The sequence below is a fragment of the Hyperoodon ampullatus genome, assembly GCF_949752795.1.
Source record: "Hyperoodon ampullatus genome assembly, chromosome: 5".
Classification (NCBI taxonomy): domain Eukaryota; kingdom Metazoa; phylum Chordata; class Mammalia; order Artiodactyla; family Ziphiidae; genus Hyperoodon; species Hyperoodon ampullatus.
Window position 1 is genome coordinate 121,238,176 of NC_136918.1, and position 16,968 is coordinate 121,255,143.

General features: G+C 37.4%; 1 protein-coding gene across 1 annotated transcript in view; it reads right to left on the reverse strand.

Moving 5' to 3' along the window:
• The window catches only part of TMPRSS15 (transmembrane serine protease 15), a gene marked incomplete at both ends in the record, with an annotated part of 146,724 nt that overhangs the window by 26,420 nt on the left and 103,336 nt on the right, over positions 1–16,968 (reverse strand). The window contains one exon of the mRNA XM_079705404.1: positions 1,000–1,095. Coding sequence (XP_079561530.1) covers positions 1,000–1,095 — 96 coding nt within the window. The remainder of the gene's footprint in view (positions 1–999; positions 1,096–16,968) is intronic.

Consider the following 16,968-nt stretch of genomic DNA (forward strand, 5'->3'; position numbering starts at 1 on the left):
TCTCACTTGCAGGTTCTTTGCTTCACCCTCGATGAGGCTAATAAAATCAGTCAAGGCCCTGCAAATATTCATATAAAATATTCAACTGCAAAGTACTTTGGTACTAAGAATACTCCTTTAACAATCTGTTTTATTGGTTGAGCTCACGGAAATGGCAACTTTTCATGAAGAGCTGAGTAATTATATAATTTCACTTTTCACCATTAAGGGTATTCAACAAAAAACTTCAAGCTAATGCACCAGCAAAGATATCTTAAATCCTTGTCTGTTGTTACAGCTTCTTCTTGAAGTTACTTTCTTCCCATCCAAGCTGGCCTTTAATGGAACTGTAAAATTCAGAAGCCAATTCCAACCGAAGCTATCATTAATTCCCTATCAACAGAAATGACATAATCTAAGCTAAAGCAGATCTTTGAATACAGGAAGGATGCTGCTTTTTGAAACATCAGTAAAAGCTGTAAAAGTGAATCTAATTGTAAAGAGCAAAGGAGAAAATGCAGGCACAACTTAAAGTCTGTACTCTTTCACTTAATAACCATATTCTATTTGCTAGAGAAAAGAATACCATGACTTTTTTGTCCCTTTCTTCTCTTTTGATGATAATTAATTGTGTCACTCTTTTTAGTCTGATCAACATTGGACCTATTTATTCCAACTCTCACCATTTCTTTCTATGGGGTTTACTTGTTTATAAATCCAAGAGTATGGATAAAAAGAATGTGGAAGTAAAACTTATTGAATCTCTATCAGTGTGCTCTCTAATTACACTGTAATACTTCATTTGACCCTGTTACTTACCATATGTATATGAGGATTAGGCAATGTTATCGGATAGGATCGATTAGATACTGTTTGAGATTACCTGAATAATAAAAAAATTAAATAACAACTTTCAAGATTATGTGGCATATATGGCGGTATTAAAATCTGACTGACTTCAAAATCTACCTTCTTTCCTGTCCATGTACAACTAGTCAAAGAACACATTTTGAGACCCACCTTGGTGTTAATATTAAACTGCCATTAGGTGCTGTGTTTAGTTGTACAAACGGTCCATGTCTAGTAGAAAAGATTGGCGTGGATGAGTTTCCACTCCTAGGGAAAAGCACGCGGACAAAACAAAAACACACAAAAAAAGTCATAAATGAAACTTCTAGTTATTTAATGCTGTGGATATTGAAATAAATTATGAAATTCCAGGCAAAGAGATTAACATTTTAATATTAAGCTTCAAATGTTTTGATGTCTAAAAGATGGTAAAACTCAGTAGAATTATTCGTAATGACATAAAATGTAATTTTAAATTTTGCATAATACTTCTTGTTCTTGTTTGCCTGCTCATATATGTTATTTAACAGAGTTAAAATCAGTGCATATGTCATTTGAGCATCTGATTTGTTTCATTCGACTTTTCTATGTTGTCCAACAATTTCTATAATGGTCAATTATAATGACAACTTCAAAGAATTGCCGCAACATAATTTATTAATCTTTTATTTTCCTGTTGAGTGTAATTCATCTTTTAAAAAAATGCACATTGCCTAAGAACAACATAGAAAAAGGAGACCTCAGTGTTTACCTTTGTTGCTTTGTTCTTGATATTTCATTCAAATCAAAGCCTAACAGCCCTAATTTAAAATCGGAAGCTATGTTTTTGCTCTAAAAGAGGGAGTATGCAGCCTGTACCTCCAAGTGTCAAATGGTGAACCAGAATGGGATAAAAAGACACCTCCATGTGACAAAAGACATTAAGTTACTGGTCTTTCTTATCCCTGAAAACCTGTTACAGCCATGCTCTCAACTGTGAACTTTCTCTGAAGATTTCTTTTAATTATCCACTCTTCCCTAGGCTTAACTGGAAACTTTTAGCTTCTCACTTTCTTACCTTTATCTTGCCTTTTATTTATTCCAGATTTTAATCTTCATATAAAAATATGCCTTTAGGCTGGAAACATCTTGATTCCTGCTATCTTCTCTGGGATGGCAGGGAGATGATGTGGTTCCTATCTTTTGGAGTATATTGAAGGACCCATCCACTCCCTCTTCAAAAGAAGGTCCAGTGTTTTTCCCAGGCTATAGTCAACGCTAACCCTTTTCTGTCTGTGCGCATAGAGGAAGTTTCCAAGGAACACTCATGGCTGTTATGATCAGTAAGAGGAAAAGAATGAAGTAGAGGGTGTTTCCTTTCTCTTTCATGTAAGACAACACCTTAAAGAAACTGAAAGTGTCTGATACCTTTCATTCACTGAACAGAGAACTGGAACAATGGAGCTTGTATTTAATGCCCCAGAATTTATCATCTTGCACTTTCATTTTATAAGCAGATAAACATAACTTAAGCACACAAATCAATCACCATTCCTTTAATAAAATCTGAAATGGATTTACCAAAGGGAAAGTGAGTGTTGATACTATTATTGCTAAAGATTAAGATATTCCTTCCATGTGGGAAGAAGAATCATCTTATTTAAGGACTTATATAAAATATATTTTTTATAGCTCAGAAAACAAAACAGGCATAAAGACATCCAAAGAAAAGGAAAACACTAATCTGAAAAGATACATGCACCCCAAAGCTCATAGCAGCATTATTTACAATAGCCAAGATATGGAAACAACCTATGTGCCCATCGACAGATGAATGGATAAATAAGATGTGGTATACACACACACACACATCCACACACACACCCACACACACACACACGCTGGAATATTACTCAGCCATAAAAAAAGAATGAAATCTTGCCATTTATGACAAAATGGATGGACCTAGAGGGTATTATGCTAAGCAAAATAAGTCAGACAGAGAAAGACAAATACTGGATGTTTTCTAAAAAACAAAACAAGTGAACAAATATAACAAAGTAGAAACAGACTCACAGATGCAAAGAACAAATAGGTGTTTGTTCACAGATACAAAGAACAAACAGGGGTTGCCAGAGGGGAAATGGGTGGAAGGAGAGACAAAGAGGTAGATTAAGAGGTAGAAACTTCTTATTAATCTGTCTCATATCAATTTAATTTAGACCGGCCAGAAGAAATTATAGAACGGTAGAGGAAAATTTCTTCCTCCCTGACAGTGTGTAATCTATAAAAATATCCAATAGGTTTTACACCTGAAATTAATATAATATTGTAAGTTAACTATACTGCAGTTAAAAAAAAAAATCTCAAACGGCAGCAGAGGGTGTAGAAGGTCAGGAATGCTCTAGATCAGGAAGGACTTTACCACTGCAGGAATCTTTTAGTTAAGGACTCACACATTTAGGGAAGACAGGATATGGATCAAAATAGATTTTAGACGACTGAATTTTACCATCGATACAGCTTCTGGTACAATTCATCAACACTAATCTTGACTTTTAGGAATATCAAGGAATGTCTGTCCAATTTGAAGAGGCTCTAGTTGTGTTGACTTTGCATGAAGGCTCCAGAAACATCATTGGAATTGGTTGGTTAGTGTACCTCTTCACTGGGAGGGACAAGTTTGTGGATCCTAGTTACTCTCCAATCTCCCTTTTAGATGTCTGTCTTCTTTTACCACTTTTGGTTCATGTTCTCAGTATACTTATTCTGCTGAATGCCTATGTGTGTTGGATATTCTTCTAGGTAGTTTTCTATGTTCCCGGCTCTCCATGATGAAAGATTTTCCAGGTGTGTAATCCAGATAAGCAGCATTAGCTTCACTAGGGGCTAGTTGCAAATCGCCCAGCTCTATCCCAGATCCACCCACAATTTTGAAACTCTGGGGGTGACGTACAGGGATGAGTCTTTTAACAAACCTTACAGGTGATTCTGATGCTTCCTAGTCACAAACCACTATCATAGTCAAATAAGATATCTAATTCTTTACTTGTTCAGGGGTCTGCTCATTGGCCTCCAAAGTGACTTCTAGTTACCTATCGTAATCTTACTATAAGCAATCTGTTTAAGCCACTGATAAAGTTAATTCATATATCAGGACCCAAAAAATGGTGGTCACCCAGGGGCCTGGTCCACGTCACAACTCTAAACCTAAGTCAACCTACACTTACAGGAAGTGCTTCACTTCCTGAAATGTAGAAAGAAAATGTAACACTAGTCACAGTCTTCCAATTCAGGTTTAGCTAGCTCACCTTACCCTAGAAAATAGTACCTGGTAGTCTATATGTCTGTAAGGAAATCCCTGACCTTCATTGCCCATTCTAATGTTCCATAAAACTCGCTGTTGCCCAAAATCCCTCAGGAATAGTGCTCCACTGCTTGTGAGGCACTGTACCCCCAATCTAGAGGCTGTTTACTCTTGAATAAAGGACATCAAACTCGTTATTAAATTGTTTTAGTTTTGTCATTTGACAGCACTCATGACTACGTGGGGGGACATCTAGGAGAGTAATTCATTAAAAATATACATCAGAGTTGTGGATTTAAGCCTTCTATTATCTCTAGCTGTTTTTAGTCTATTGCTTAGCTGTCTTTTTAAAGACAGATCCTGAGGGGAAGCATTAATTTCTCTGGACACGCAAAACAAAATTAAATTGAAAAAAAATTGAAAAATTATTTATAAACCAGTTTTTAATCTAGTATCTATTTATTACACACCTACCACTGGCATTGCACTGATGGGATTGGCAGTTAAATTTTTAACACATGCCTATTCTAGAAGAAAGACTAGAGGCAAAGCTTTAATAATAGACTATTTAGTAAACACTAAATTGCTACCCAGGGATTCTGAAGTGCTGTTCCAAAGTGATGTTTTCACTATCTGGCTGAGAAAAATAGAAATTATGTATACACGTGGAAAAAATGACACACATAAAGCTTGTATTCTAAGATCATGTTCTATATATGCAGCCTCAAACGTTATATGAGAAAAGACTGCAGTTAATGGTGTAGATATATTGTTTTGGGGTATTCAGAACAACTGGAAAAAACATTCTTTTGGAAAAAAACTTCTAAAGTATTCCCATAATTAATTTTTTTGTTGTAAATATTGGTATCAGCAGCCTAAGAGTGGTGTATAGAGGCCATCAGTTCATACAGATATTTCCAGGTGTCAGTGCTGGATGTTAAAAGTTGGAATTTAATTGGAGACAGAGTACCTGCATTTCAAATCCTTCCAAATCAAGCTCACCTTTTTCAGACTGAACACAATTTATTCCAGTTTGTATTCATAGTAAACAGAATATAAGCAGCAGAAGTTTGCGACAAACTATTTTTTATTTTAAGAAATGATGGAGACGATAAAGATATATTCAATATTTAAAATATTCTTGGCAAAATAAAAGGTTAGCAACGATATGTTAAGTCACCATTTATTATTTAGAAACAAAATCTCAGAACTGAAAAATTGAACGGTTGAGAATATACTCAAGGGATGATAGTTTTCTCCTGTCCTTATCTGTTTATATGTTAGAATATAGAAGCCTCCCTCCCCCTCCCCAAACAACAGGACTTAAGGGAATGGTGAAGATATTTTGGTTTGGGAAAAACCATAATATCTTGTTGTTTTTATGTAACAAACTTTAAGTGAAAAAAAAAGGCTTTGAGTAAAAAACAAAAACAAAAACAAACAAAATATCCAACTCTGTTAACAGACTTTTATAGACTAAACAACTATGTTGCAGAAAATTTATTGGTAGATGATTCACAACTGACCAAAAGAGATTTTCTTAACTGTTATGTGTATAATTATATTCTCAGTAATTTCCTTGCCACATAAATCTCTCTGGGTTACAAAATACCTATTTGAGTGTAAGTCAAAATAAAAGGAAAAGACAAAGAGATATCTCCTTAAATTGTATTAATAAAAATAAGTGACATTTCACATAAAAGAGTACCTTAATTCCCAATAATATGTTTTCAAATACTTAGTGGGATAAATCAGGAATGAATATTTTCCAAGCAAGCAATAATACAAACCTGTGTTTGTTGAAAACTTAGCCATGAATTTTTTTTTTTTACCCTTTTAATTATGTCCTACTTATAGTGGTCTTTTAAAACTCTCTAATTTTGTTTTGATCTACTGGGGGAAAATGTTTTCCAGAGAAGTTAAAATAGGCTAGTGTTGGAATGACACACTGAGGAATCCCCTGGATTAAGTCAGAGATGACCCTCATAGGGTATTTAAACCTGGTTGCAGTAGGAAAAAAAAAGTTTGTTTGTTTGTTTTAACTTTGTTTTTAACACCAGATGAAATCAAACTGCCAAACTTTGGAGATGTTTTGTACAATTTCTATGTTTTCTACTGAAACAAGTACACAAAGTTCCATGGGTTCCTTTGAAATGAGAGGACTTACTTATCAGAATCACGGGGGCTTCTTTAAAGAACCAAGACATCTGGGCCTCATTCAAGCCAAAATTCCAGCCTGGGTTCTATGGAGGCCCTAGTAGTTCATGGTAACCTGTAGGGGGCTTATATTTGGAGGAGAAATAATGACATCTTTATTTTTACTAACCTCTAATTGAAATATAGTCTTTTCTTCTGATACAAATTCAGGTGACTAACCACAATATTATTAGAAACACCTATATACTTTTGCCACCAAAACAAATTGTAGATATCTTCAGATCACACTGCAGTTACTGTATAACTATAAAAATATCATTTATGCTCAATTTTTAATTACTTTCTGCTTTATAACAAAGTGAATCAGTCATACATATACATCTGTTCCTATATCTCTCCCCTCTTGCGTCTCCCTCCCTCCCACCCTCCCTATCCCACAGCTCCAGGCGGTCACAAGGCACCGAACTGATCTCCCTGTGCTATGCGGCTGCTTCCCACTAGCTATCTACCTTACATTTGGCAGTGTATATGTGTCCATGCCTCTCTCTCGATTTGTCACAGCTTACCCTTCCCCCTCTCCATATCCTCAAGTCCATTCTCAAGTAGGTCTGTGTCTTTATTCCTGTTTTACCCCTAGGTTCTTCATGACATTTTTTTTTCTTAAATTCCATATATATGTGTTAGCATACGGTATTTGTCTTTCTCTTTCTGACTTACTTCACTCTGTATGACAGACTCTAGGTCTATCCACCTCATTACAAATAGCTCAATTTCGTTTCTTTTTGTGGCTGAGTAATATTCCATTGTATATATGTGCCACATCTTCTTTACACATTCATCCGATGATGGACACTTAGGTTGTTTCCATCTCCAGGCTATTGTGAATAGAGCTGAAATGAACATTTTGGTACATGCCTGTTTTTGAATTATGGTTCTCCCAGGGTATATGCCTAGTAGTGGGATTGCTGGGTCATATGGTAGTTCTATTTTTAGTTTTTTAAGGAAATTCCATACTGTTCTCCATAGTGGCTGTACCAATTCACATTCCCACCAGCAGTGCAAGAGTGTTCCCTTTTCTCCACACCCTCTCCAGCATTTACTGTTTCTAGATTTCTTGATGATGGCCATTCTGACTGGTGTGAGATGATATCTCATTGTAGTTTTGATTTGCATTTCTCTAATGATTAATGATGTTGAGCATTCTATCATGTGTTTGCTGGCAGTCTGTATATCTTCTTTGGAGAAATGTCTGTTTAAGTCTTCTGCCCATTTATGGATTGGGTTGTTTGCTTTTTTGCTATTGAGCTGCATGAACTGCTTATAAATTTTGGAGATTAATCCTTTGTCAGTTGATTCATTTGCAAATATTTTCTCCCATTCTGAGGGTTGTCTTTTGGTCTTTTTATGGTTTCCTTTGCTGTGCAAAAGCTTTGAAGTTTCATTAGGTCCCATTTGTTTATTTTTGTTTTTATTTCCATTTCTCCAGGAGGTGGGTCAAAAAGGATGTTGCTGTGATTTATGTCATAGAGTGTTCTGCCTATGTTTTTCTCTAAGAGTTTGATAGTTTCTGGCCCTACATTTCGGTCTTTATTCCATTTTGAGCTTATTTTTGTGTATGGTGTTAGGGAATGATCTAATCTCATACGTTTACATGTTCCTGTCCAGTTTTCCCAGCAACACTTATTGAAGAGGCTGTCCTTTCTCCACTGTACATTCCTGCCTCCTTTATCAAAGATAAGTTGACCATATGTGCGTGCGTTTATCTCTGGGCTTTCTATCTTGTTCCATTGATCTATATTTCTATTTTTGTGCCAGTACAATACTGTCTTGATTACTGTAGCTTTGTAGTATAGTCTGAAGTCAGGGAGTCTGATTCCTCCAGCTCTGTTTTTAGTTCTCAAGATTGCTTTTCGTATTCAGGGTCTTCTGTTTTTCCAAACAAATTTTGAAATTTTTGTTCTAGTTCTGTGAAAAATGCCAGTGGTAGTTTGATAGGGATTGCATTGAAATGGTAGATTGCTTTAGGTAGTAGAGTCATTTTCAAAATATTGATTCTTCCAATCCAGGAACATGGTATATCTCTGAATCTATTTGTATCAACTTTAATTTCTTTCATCAGTGTCTTATAATTTTCTGCATACAGGTCTTTTGCCTCCTTAGGTAGGTTTATTCCTACGTATTTTATTCTTTTTGTTGCCGTGGTAAATGGGAGTGTTTTCTTGATTTCACTTTCAGATTTTTCATCATTAGTGTACAGGAATGCCAGAGATTTCTGTGCATTAATTTTGTATCCTGCTACTTTACCAAATTCATTGATGAGCTCTAGTAGTTTTCTGGTAGCATCTTTAGGATTCTCTGTGTATAGTATCATGTCATCTACAAACAGTGACAGATTTACTTCTTCTTTTCCAATTTGGATTCCTTTTATTTCCTTTTCTTCTCTGATTGCTGTGGCTAAAACTTCCAAAACTAAGTTGAATAAGAGGGTGAGAGTGGGCAGCCTTGTCTTGTTCCTGATCTTAGTGGAAATGGTTTCAGTTTTTCACCATTGAGGACGATGTTTGCTGTGGGTTTGTCATATATGGCCTTTTTCATGTTGAGGAAAGTTCCCTCTATGCCTACTTTCTGCAGGGTTTTTATCATAAATGGGTGTTGAATTTTGTCAAAAGCTTTCTCGTCATCTATTGAGATGATCATATGGTTTTTCTCCTTCAATTTGTTAATATGGTGTATCACATTGACTGACTTGCATATACTGAAGAATCCTTGCATTCCTGGTATATATCCAACTTGATCATATTTTAAGATCCTTTTAATGTGCTGTTGGATTCTGTTTGCTAGTATTTTGTTGAGGATTTTTGCATCTATGTTCATCAGTGATATTGGCCTGTAGTTTTCTTTCTTTGTGACATCCTTGCCTGGTTTTGGTATCAAGGTGATGGTGGCATCGTAGAATGAGTTTGGGAGTGTTCCTCCCGCTGCTATATTTTGGAAGAGTTTGAGAAGGACGGGTGTTAGCTCCTCTCTAAATGTTTGATAGAATTCGCCTGTGAAGCCATCTGGTCCTGTGCTTTTGTTTGTTGGAAGATTTTAAATCACAGTTTCAATTTCAGTGCTTGTGATTGGTGTATTGATATTTTCTCTTTCTTCCTGATTCAGTCTTGGCAGGTTGTGCATTTCTAAGAATTTGTCCATTTCTTCCAGGTTGTTCATTTTATTGGCATAGAGTTGCTTGTAGTAATCTCTCATGATCTTTTGTATTTCTGCTGTGTCAGTTGTTACTCCTATTTCATTTCTAATTCTATTGATTTGAGTCTCCTCCCTTTTTTTCTTGATGAGTCTGGCTAATGGTTTATCAATTTTGTTTATCTTCTTGAAGAACCAGCTTTTAGTTTTATTGATCTTTGCTATCATTTCCTTCATTTCTTTTTCATTTATTTCTGATCTGATCTTTATGATTTCTTTCCTTCTGCTAACTTTGGGGTTTTTTTGTTCTTCTTTCTCTAATTGCTTTAGGTGCAGGGTCAGGTTGTTTACTCGAGATATTTCCTGTTTCTTAAGGTGGGATTGTGTTGCTATAAACTTTCCCCTTAGAAGTGCTTTTGCTGCGTCCCATAGGTTTTGGGTCATCGTGTCTCCATTGTCATTTGTTTCTAGGTATTTTTTAATTTCCTCTTTGATTTCTTCAGTGATCACTTCTTTATCAAGTAGTGTATTGTTTAGCATCCATGTGTTTGTATGTTTTACAGATATTTTCCTGTAATTGATATCTTGTCTCATAGTGTTGTGGTTGGAAAAGATACTTGATACAATTTCAAATTTCTTAAATTTACCAAGGCTTGATTTGTGACCCAAGATATGATCTATTCTGGAGAATGTTCCATGAGCACTTGAGAAAAATGTGTATTCTGTTGTTTTTGGATAGAATGTCCTATAAATATCAATTAAGTCCATCTTGTTTAATGTATCATTTAAAGCTTGTGTTTCCTTATTTATTTCATTTTGGATGATCTGTCCATTGGTGAAAGTGGGGTCTTGAAGTCCCCTACTATGAGTGTGTTACTGTCGATTTCCCCTTTTATGGCTGTGAGTATTTGCCTTATGTATTGAGGTGATCCTATGTTGGGTGCATAAATATTTACAATATTTATATCTTCTTCTTGGATTGATCCCTTGATCATTATGTAGTGTCCTTCTTTGTCTCTTCTGATAGTCTTTATTTTAAAGTCTATTTGGTCTCATTTAAGAATTGCTACTCCAGCTTTCTTTTGACTTCCATTTGCATGGAATATCTTTTTCCATCCCCTTATTTTCAGTCTGTATGTGTCTCTAGGTCTGAAGTGGGTCTCTTGTAGACAGCATATATATGGGTCTTGCTTTTGTATCCATTCTGCCAATCTGTGTCTTTTGGTGGGAGCATTTAGTCCATTTTCATTTAAGGTAATTATCGATATGTATGTTCCTATTCCCATTTTCTTAATTGTTTTGGGTTTGTTATTGTAGGTCTTTTCCTTCTGTTGTGTTTCTTGCCTCGAGAAGTTCCTTTAGTATTTGTTGTAAAGCTGGTTTGGTGGTGCTGAACTCTCTCAGCTTTTGCTTGTCTGTAAACGTTTTAGTTTCTCCATCAAATCTGAATGAGATCCTTGCTGGGTAGAGTAATCTTGGTTGCAGGTTTTTCTCCTTCATCACTTTAAATATGTCCTGCTACTCCCTTCTGGCTTGTAGAGTTTCTGCTGAGAGATCAGCTGTTAACCTGATGGGGATTCCCTTGTGTGTTATTTGTTGTTTTTCCCTTGCTGCTTTTAATATGTTTTCTTTGTGTTTAATTTTGACAGTTTGATTAATATGTGTCTTGGCGTATTTCTCCTTGGATTTATTCTGTATGGGACTCTCTGTGCCTCCTGGACTTGATTAACTCTTTCCTTTCCCATATTAGGGAAGTTTTCAACTATAATCTTTTCAAATATATTCTGAGTCCCTTTCTTTTTGTCTTCTTCTTCTGGAACCCTTATAATTCAAATGTTGGTGTGTTTAATGTTGTCCAAGAGGTCTCTGAGAATGTCCTCAGTTCTTTTCATTCTTTTTTCTTTGTTCTGCTCTGCGGCAGTTATTTCCACTCTTTTATCTTCCACGTCACTTATCCATTCTTCTGCCTCTGTATTCTGCTATTGATCCCCTCTAGAGTATTTTTCATTTCATTTATTGTGTTTCTAATCATTGCTTGATTCATCTTTAGTTCTTCTAGGTCCTTGTTAACTGTTTCTTGCATTTTGTCTATTCTATTTCCAAGATTTTGGATCATGTTTACTATCATTATTCTGAATTCTTTTTCAGGTAGACTGCCTATTTCCTCTTCATTTGTTATGTGTGGTGGGTTTTTATCTTGCTCCTTCACCTGCTGTGTGTTTGTCTGTCTTCTCATTTTGCTCATCTTACTGTGTTTGGGGTCTCCTTTTTGCAGGCTGCTGGTTTGTATTTCCCGTTGTTTTTGGTGTCTGTCCCCCGTGGCTAAGGTTGGTTCAGTGGGTTGTGTAGGCTTCCTGGTGGGGGTACTAGTGCCTGTGTTCTGGTGGTTGAGCCTCGATCTTATATTTCTGGTGGACATGTCCACGTCTGGTGGTGTGTTTTGGGGTGTCCGTGGCCTTATTATGTTTTTAGGTAGCCTCTCTGCTAATGGGTGGGGTTGTGTTCCTGTCTTACTAGTTGCTTTGCATAGGGTGATCAGCACTGTAGCTTGCTGGTCGTTGAGTGAAGCTGGGTGCTGGTTTTGAGATGGAGATCTCTGGGAGATCTTTGGTGTTTGATATTATGTGGATCTGGGAGGCCTCTTGTGGACCAGTGTCCTGAAGTTGGCTCTCCCACTTCAGAGGCACAGCACTGACTCCTGGCTGCAGCACCAAGAGCCTTTCATCCACACGGCTCGGAATAAAAGGGAGAAAAATTAGAAAGAAAGAATTAGTAGAATAAAGAAAGAGAGAGAGAAAGAAGGAAAGAAAGAAGGAAAGAAAGAAAGAAGGGAGGGAGGGAGGGAGGAAGGAAAGAAAGAAAGAAAGAAAGAAAGAAAGAAAGAAAGAAAGAAAGATAGGAAGGGGAGGGAAGGAGGGAGGGAGGATGGAAGGAATGAAAGAAAGAAAGAAAGTGGGGAGGGGGAGAGAGGGAGGATGGAGGGAAGGTAGGAAAAAGAGAAAGAAAATAAAGTAAAATAGAATAAAGTATGATAAAATATGATAGCATTATTAAAATAAAAAAGTAATTATTAAAAAATGAAAAAGAAAAAACAGACGGAGAGAACCCTGAGACAAATGGTGGAAGCAAAGCTATACAGAGAAAATCTCACACAGAAGCATACACATACACATTCACAAAAAGAGAACAAGGGGAAAAAAATCGTAAATATTGCTCTCAAAGTCCACCTCCTCAATTTGGGATAATTCATTGTAAAAAGAGGAAAAGGGGAAAAACTCTTAAATCTTGTTCTCAAAGTCCACCTCCTCAATTTGGGATGATTCGTTGTCTATTCATGTATTCCACAGATGCAGGGTACATCAAGTTGATTGTGGAGCTTTAATCCACTGCTTCTGAGGCTTCTGGGAGAGACTTCCCTTTCTCTTCTTTATTCTCACAGCTCCCGGGTCTCAGCTTTGGATTTGGCCCCGCCTCTATGTGTAGGTCGCTGGAGGAGGTCTGTTCTTTGCTCAGACAGGACGGGGTTAAAGGAGCATCTGCTTCGGGGGCTCTGGCTCACTCAGGCCGGGGGGAGGCAGGGAGGGGTACGGAGTGCGGGGCGAGCCTGCAGCGGCAGAGGCCGGTGTGACGATGCACCAGCCCGAGGCGTGCCGTGCGCTCTCCCGGGGAAGCCGTCCCTGGGTCCCGGGACGCCGGCTGTGACGGGCTGCACAGGCTCCCCGGAAAGGGGGCATGGAGAGTGACCTGCACTCGCACACAGGCCTCTTGGCGGTGGCAGCAGCAGCCCCAGCGTCCCACACCCGTCTCTGGGGTCCGCGCTTTTAGCCGCGGCTTGCGCTCGTCTCTGGAGCTCCTTTAAGCAGTGCTCTCAATCCCCCCTCCTCGCGCACCAGGAAACAAAGAGGGAAGAAAAAGTCTCTTGCCTCTTCGGCAGCTCCAGACTTTTTCCCGGACTCCCTCCCATTCAGCCGTGGTGCACTAACCCCTTCAGGCTGTGTTCAGGTCGCCAACCCCAGTCCTCTCCCTGCGCTCAGACTGAAACCCGATACCCGAGCCTCAGCTCCCAGCCCCACCTGCCCCGGCGGCCAAGCAGACAAGCCTCTTGGGCTGGTGAGTGCCTGAGGGCACCGATCCTCTGTGCGGGAATCTCTCCGCTTTGCCCTCCACACCCCTGTTGCTGCGCTCTCCTCCGTGGCTCCGAAGCTTCCCCCTCCGTCACCCGCAGTCTCCGCCCGCGAAGGGGCTTCCTAGTGTGTGGAAACCTTTCCTCCTTCACGGCTCCCTCCCACTGGTGCAGGTCCCATCCCTATCCTTTTGTCTCTGTTTATTCTTTTTACTTTTGCCCTACCCAGTTACGTGGGGGAGTTTCTTGCCTTTTGGGGGGTCTGAGGTCTTCTGTCAGCGTTCAGTAGGTGTTCTGTAGGGGTTGTTCCACGTGTAGATGAATTTCTGATGTATCTGTGGGGAGGAAGGTGATCTCCATGTCTTACTCTTCCGCCATCTTCCCCAGCTCCTATGCTCATATTTGATAGTACAATAATCATTGGAATCACCAATATATCTTATTTACTATGTTAATAAATAAATATATAATACCACACTGTATTTTTAATACTTTGATAATTTTTTTCAATGTAATAAATTTATTTTGTAATTATGTGTATTTTACTTTATGCAAAAATATGAGCTTAAGAAGAGGTTGGCAAGTTTCACCAGACTGCCAAAAATGCCCATGACACACGCAAAAGAAGATTAAGGACACCTACCCTAGATAGTGGTTCTCAAACTTCAGTGAACAGCAGAATCACCTGAAGAGCTATTCATACACAGATTGCTGTACCCTGCTCTAGACTTTCAGATGAGTGGGTCTGAGGTGGCCGTTCCAGAATATGTATGCATCTGTATACATGCATCCAAGGTGTTGCAGATGCTGCTAATTTGCTTCTTTTTTAAAAAAATTCATTTTATTGAAGTATAGTTGATTTACAGTATTGTGTTAATTTCTGCTGTACAGCAAAGTGATTCAGTTACTAATGTGCTTCTAAAATCACACTGAGAAACACTGACCTAGACCACCCTGAATCTGAATGTCTGGGACCATGACCAGGTGCCTGTAACTCATCACCAGGTTTGGGAGCTGCTGATCTAGCTTCTGGATTACAAATCAGTGGTTCGGTGGTACGCTTGCTTTCATGCCCTTGCCCATAGCAGATGTAATTACCTAGCCACTGTGTTTTCCCCATTCCTGTTAGATAATAAGCTTAAGACGAATCTTAGGAAGTTACACAGTTACAGTAGTTTGCTATTATTTTCCCTTTAGTTATTTTTAATTAATGCATTTCTAATTCTAAAACAGGAAAAAAACCCTTCAGAGTTATAAATTGCAATTCTGGTAAATGATGAGCTTTTTAGCTAGGTCAGTTAAACTAAATAAAATAAAATTTCTTTTCAACCCCTCCCCGCAGTGCCCCTACCTGACCAGCTCACTGCCTCACTCATCCCATGCTAGGGACATAGCTAAGACTAAAATTAAAATTTCCTTTGTTGTTGGACTTGTAAATTAAAATTTATAAATAACAGAAAACATTAATTATTTTTGTGTCAAGTTAGCAAATAAAAAGAAATCATTGAAAGTTGAATGTATTAGTTATATTTTTTCTATTAATTCTTATATCTAATCTTTGTTGTTGTTCTATGTTAAGGCTTTTTCCCACATAGTTGAAAATTTGGGAACACTGACAGAAAATATAGTCAAGAAGAGGAACATTATTTTTCTACCAATTTCTTAAATTAATAGGAAACACAGGTTCTATTTTCAGTTTTCCAGGAACCTATTTTTAGTGCTAAATTGTGAATACAAATTTGCTGTAGTGCTTACAAAGGAAATTAAATAATCATGCTCTCTATTTATTTGGCAGGTTAACTTAAAAAATTTTTACCCCTCACCACCCCCCTGTCAAATTTTTGAAACCCCTCTGAAATGGAAGAACATTGAAGTAATTCCGTTTCTTATTTGGGGTTTCAGAATGAGAGGCTCAACTTGATGTTTTTGATATTTGAACTGAAGGTATCTAACCAGGACTATTATGTGATTTAAAAAGTAACACCAGATCCTCATAGGGCTGCCTCATGGGGATACATATAACTAACTCTATTTTTAAAGCATTAGTATTTCCTGAATTTTGTAGAGCTGTACAAACCTGATGACTTCTCATTTTTAATTGCTTAGCAGGGCAAAACACCTGCATAGTTCATTTACTGGGTTAGTAACAGGGTAGTGTGCTTTCCTAAGAAATACTATTTTAAAAATCACTACTCTAACTTTCCTTAACATTTATTCTTGCATCAGTATAAAATGTTTTCCTTCATACTTTGATCAGAGACATGAAAATGTTGTTCAAAGTACTTTTTACTTATGCAGCTATCAATGGCAGGGAATGAAAATGTTTCATTTAGAAAAGGAAAGGCTGATGAAATCTGCCTCATATGATTTACTAGAATCTGTGGGGAATTGCATTTTGTACCCTATCTGAATAAATAATCTTGAGAGACTACAGTGCCTTTTTAATACATTGACTCCTAAATTACTTCCCACTGTACCAAATACATCATTTTAAACTCGCCAAGTTTTCTTTCATTACCGTGCACCACTCTAGACAAATTCTCATTAAGGCTCTAACTTTCTTTCAATTACTAGAGCACTATGGAGACTATTTAATAAGTGCAGGTCCAAAGATTAAAGTCTTTGCAGAGATTACCTGACTCATTTCTGAAGAAAACAAACGCCTGACCTTCACGAAAAATATTGTATCCAAGAGTGGGATGTACTACTCGCTTTTCACACACTAAAAAAATCTAGTTTTCTGTCCCTGTCTCCATCTGGAAGGACTGTGAGTCATTAGAAATGAGGTCAGTGAACTAGAGAGTAAATCTGGTTTGGGGGAAAAACATGTAAATAGATAGTTGTGTGGAATTGGCTGTCATCCACACAGCTCAGGCATTTTCTAGAAAGCCTTTCCTGACATGCCCAAATTGAGTATAGGTTCTCCTATAGCATATTGTATTTATCACATTATCTTATAATTCTTTTTTTTTAAACATCTTTATTGGAGTATAATTGCTTTACAATGGTGTGTTAGTTTCTGCTTTATAACAAAGTGAATCAGGTTATTTATGTGTCTATCTCCAGCACATAAGCATTTAAAGCAAAAACTATGTCTCATTCATCTGAAGACCAGGCACCAATATCATTACCAATGCTTAGATTTCCGATCTGGGAGTAAATAAAATAATATATTTATATTGACAACTATTAAAAAATAATAAAGATAAATGTTTCCTTTCCAATATGTTCTCTCATACAGCTGAAGGAATCAGCATTATGTAATCACCCAACAAATTTTATTCAAATGCATTCAAAATATTTCTGCCAAAGAAGATATCAATCACTTTGATCTTTGTAAATGATTCACCTTAACCCCGATCTATCCTCGACGAAACAATTCAGTTAA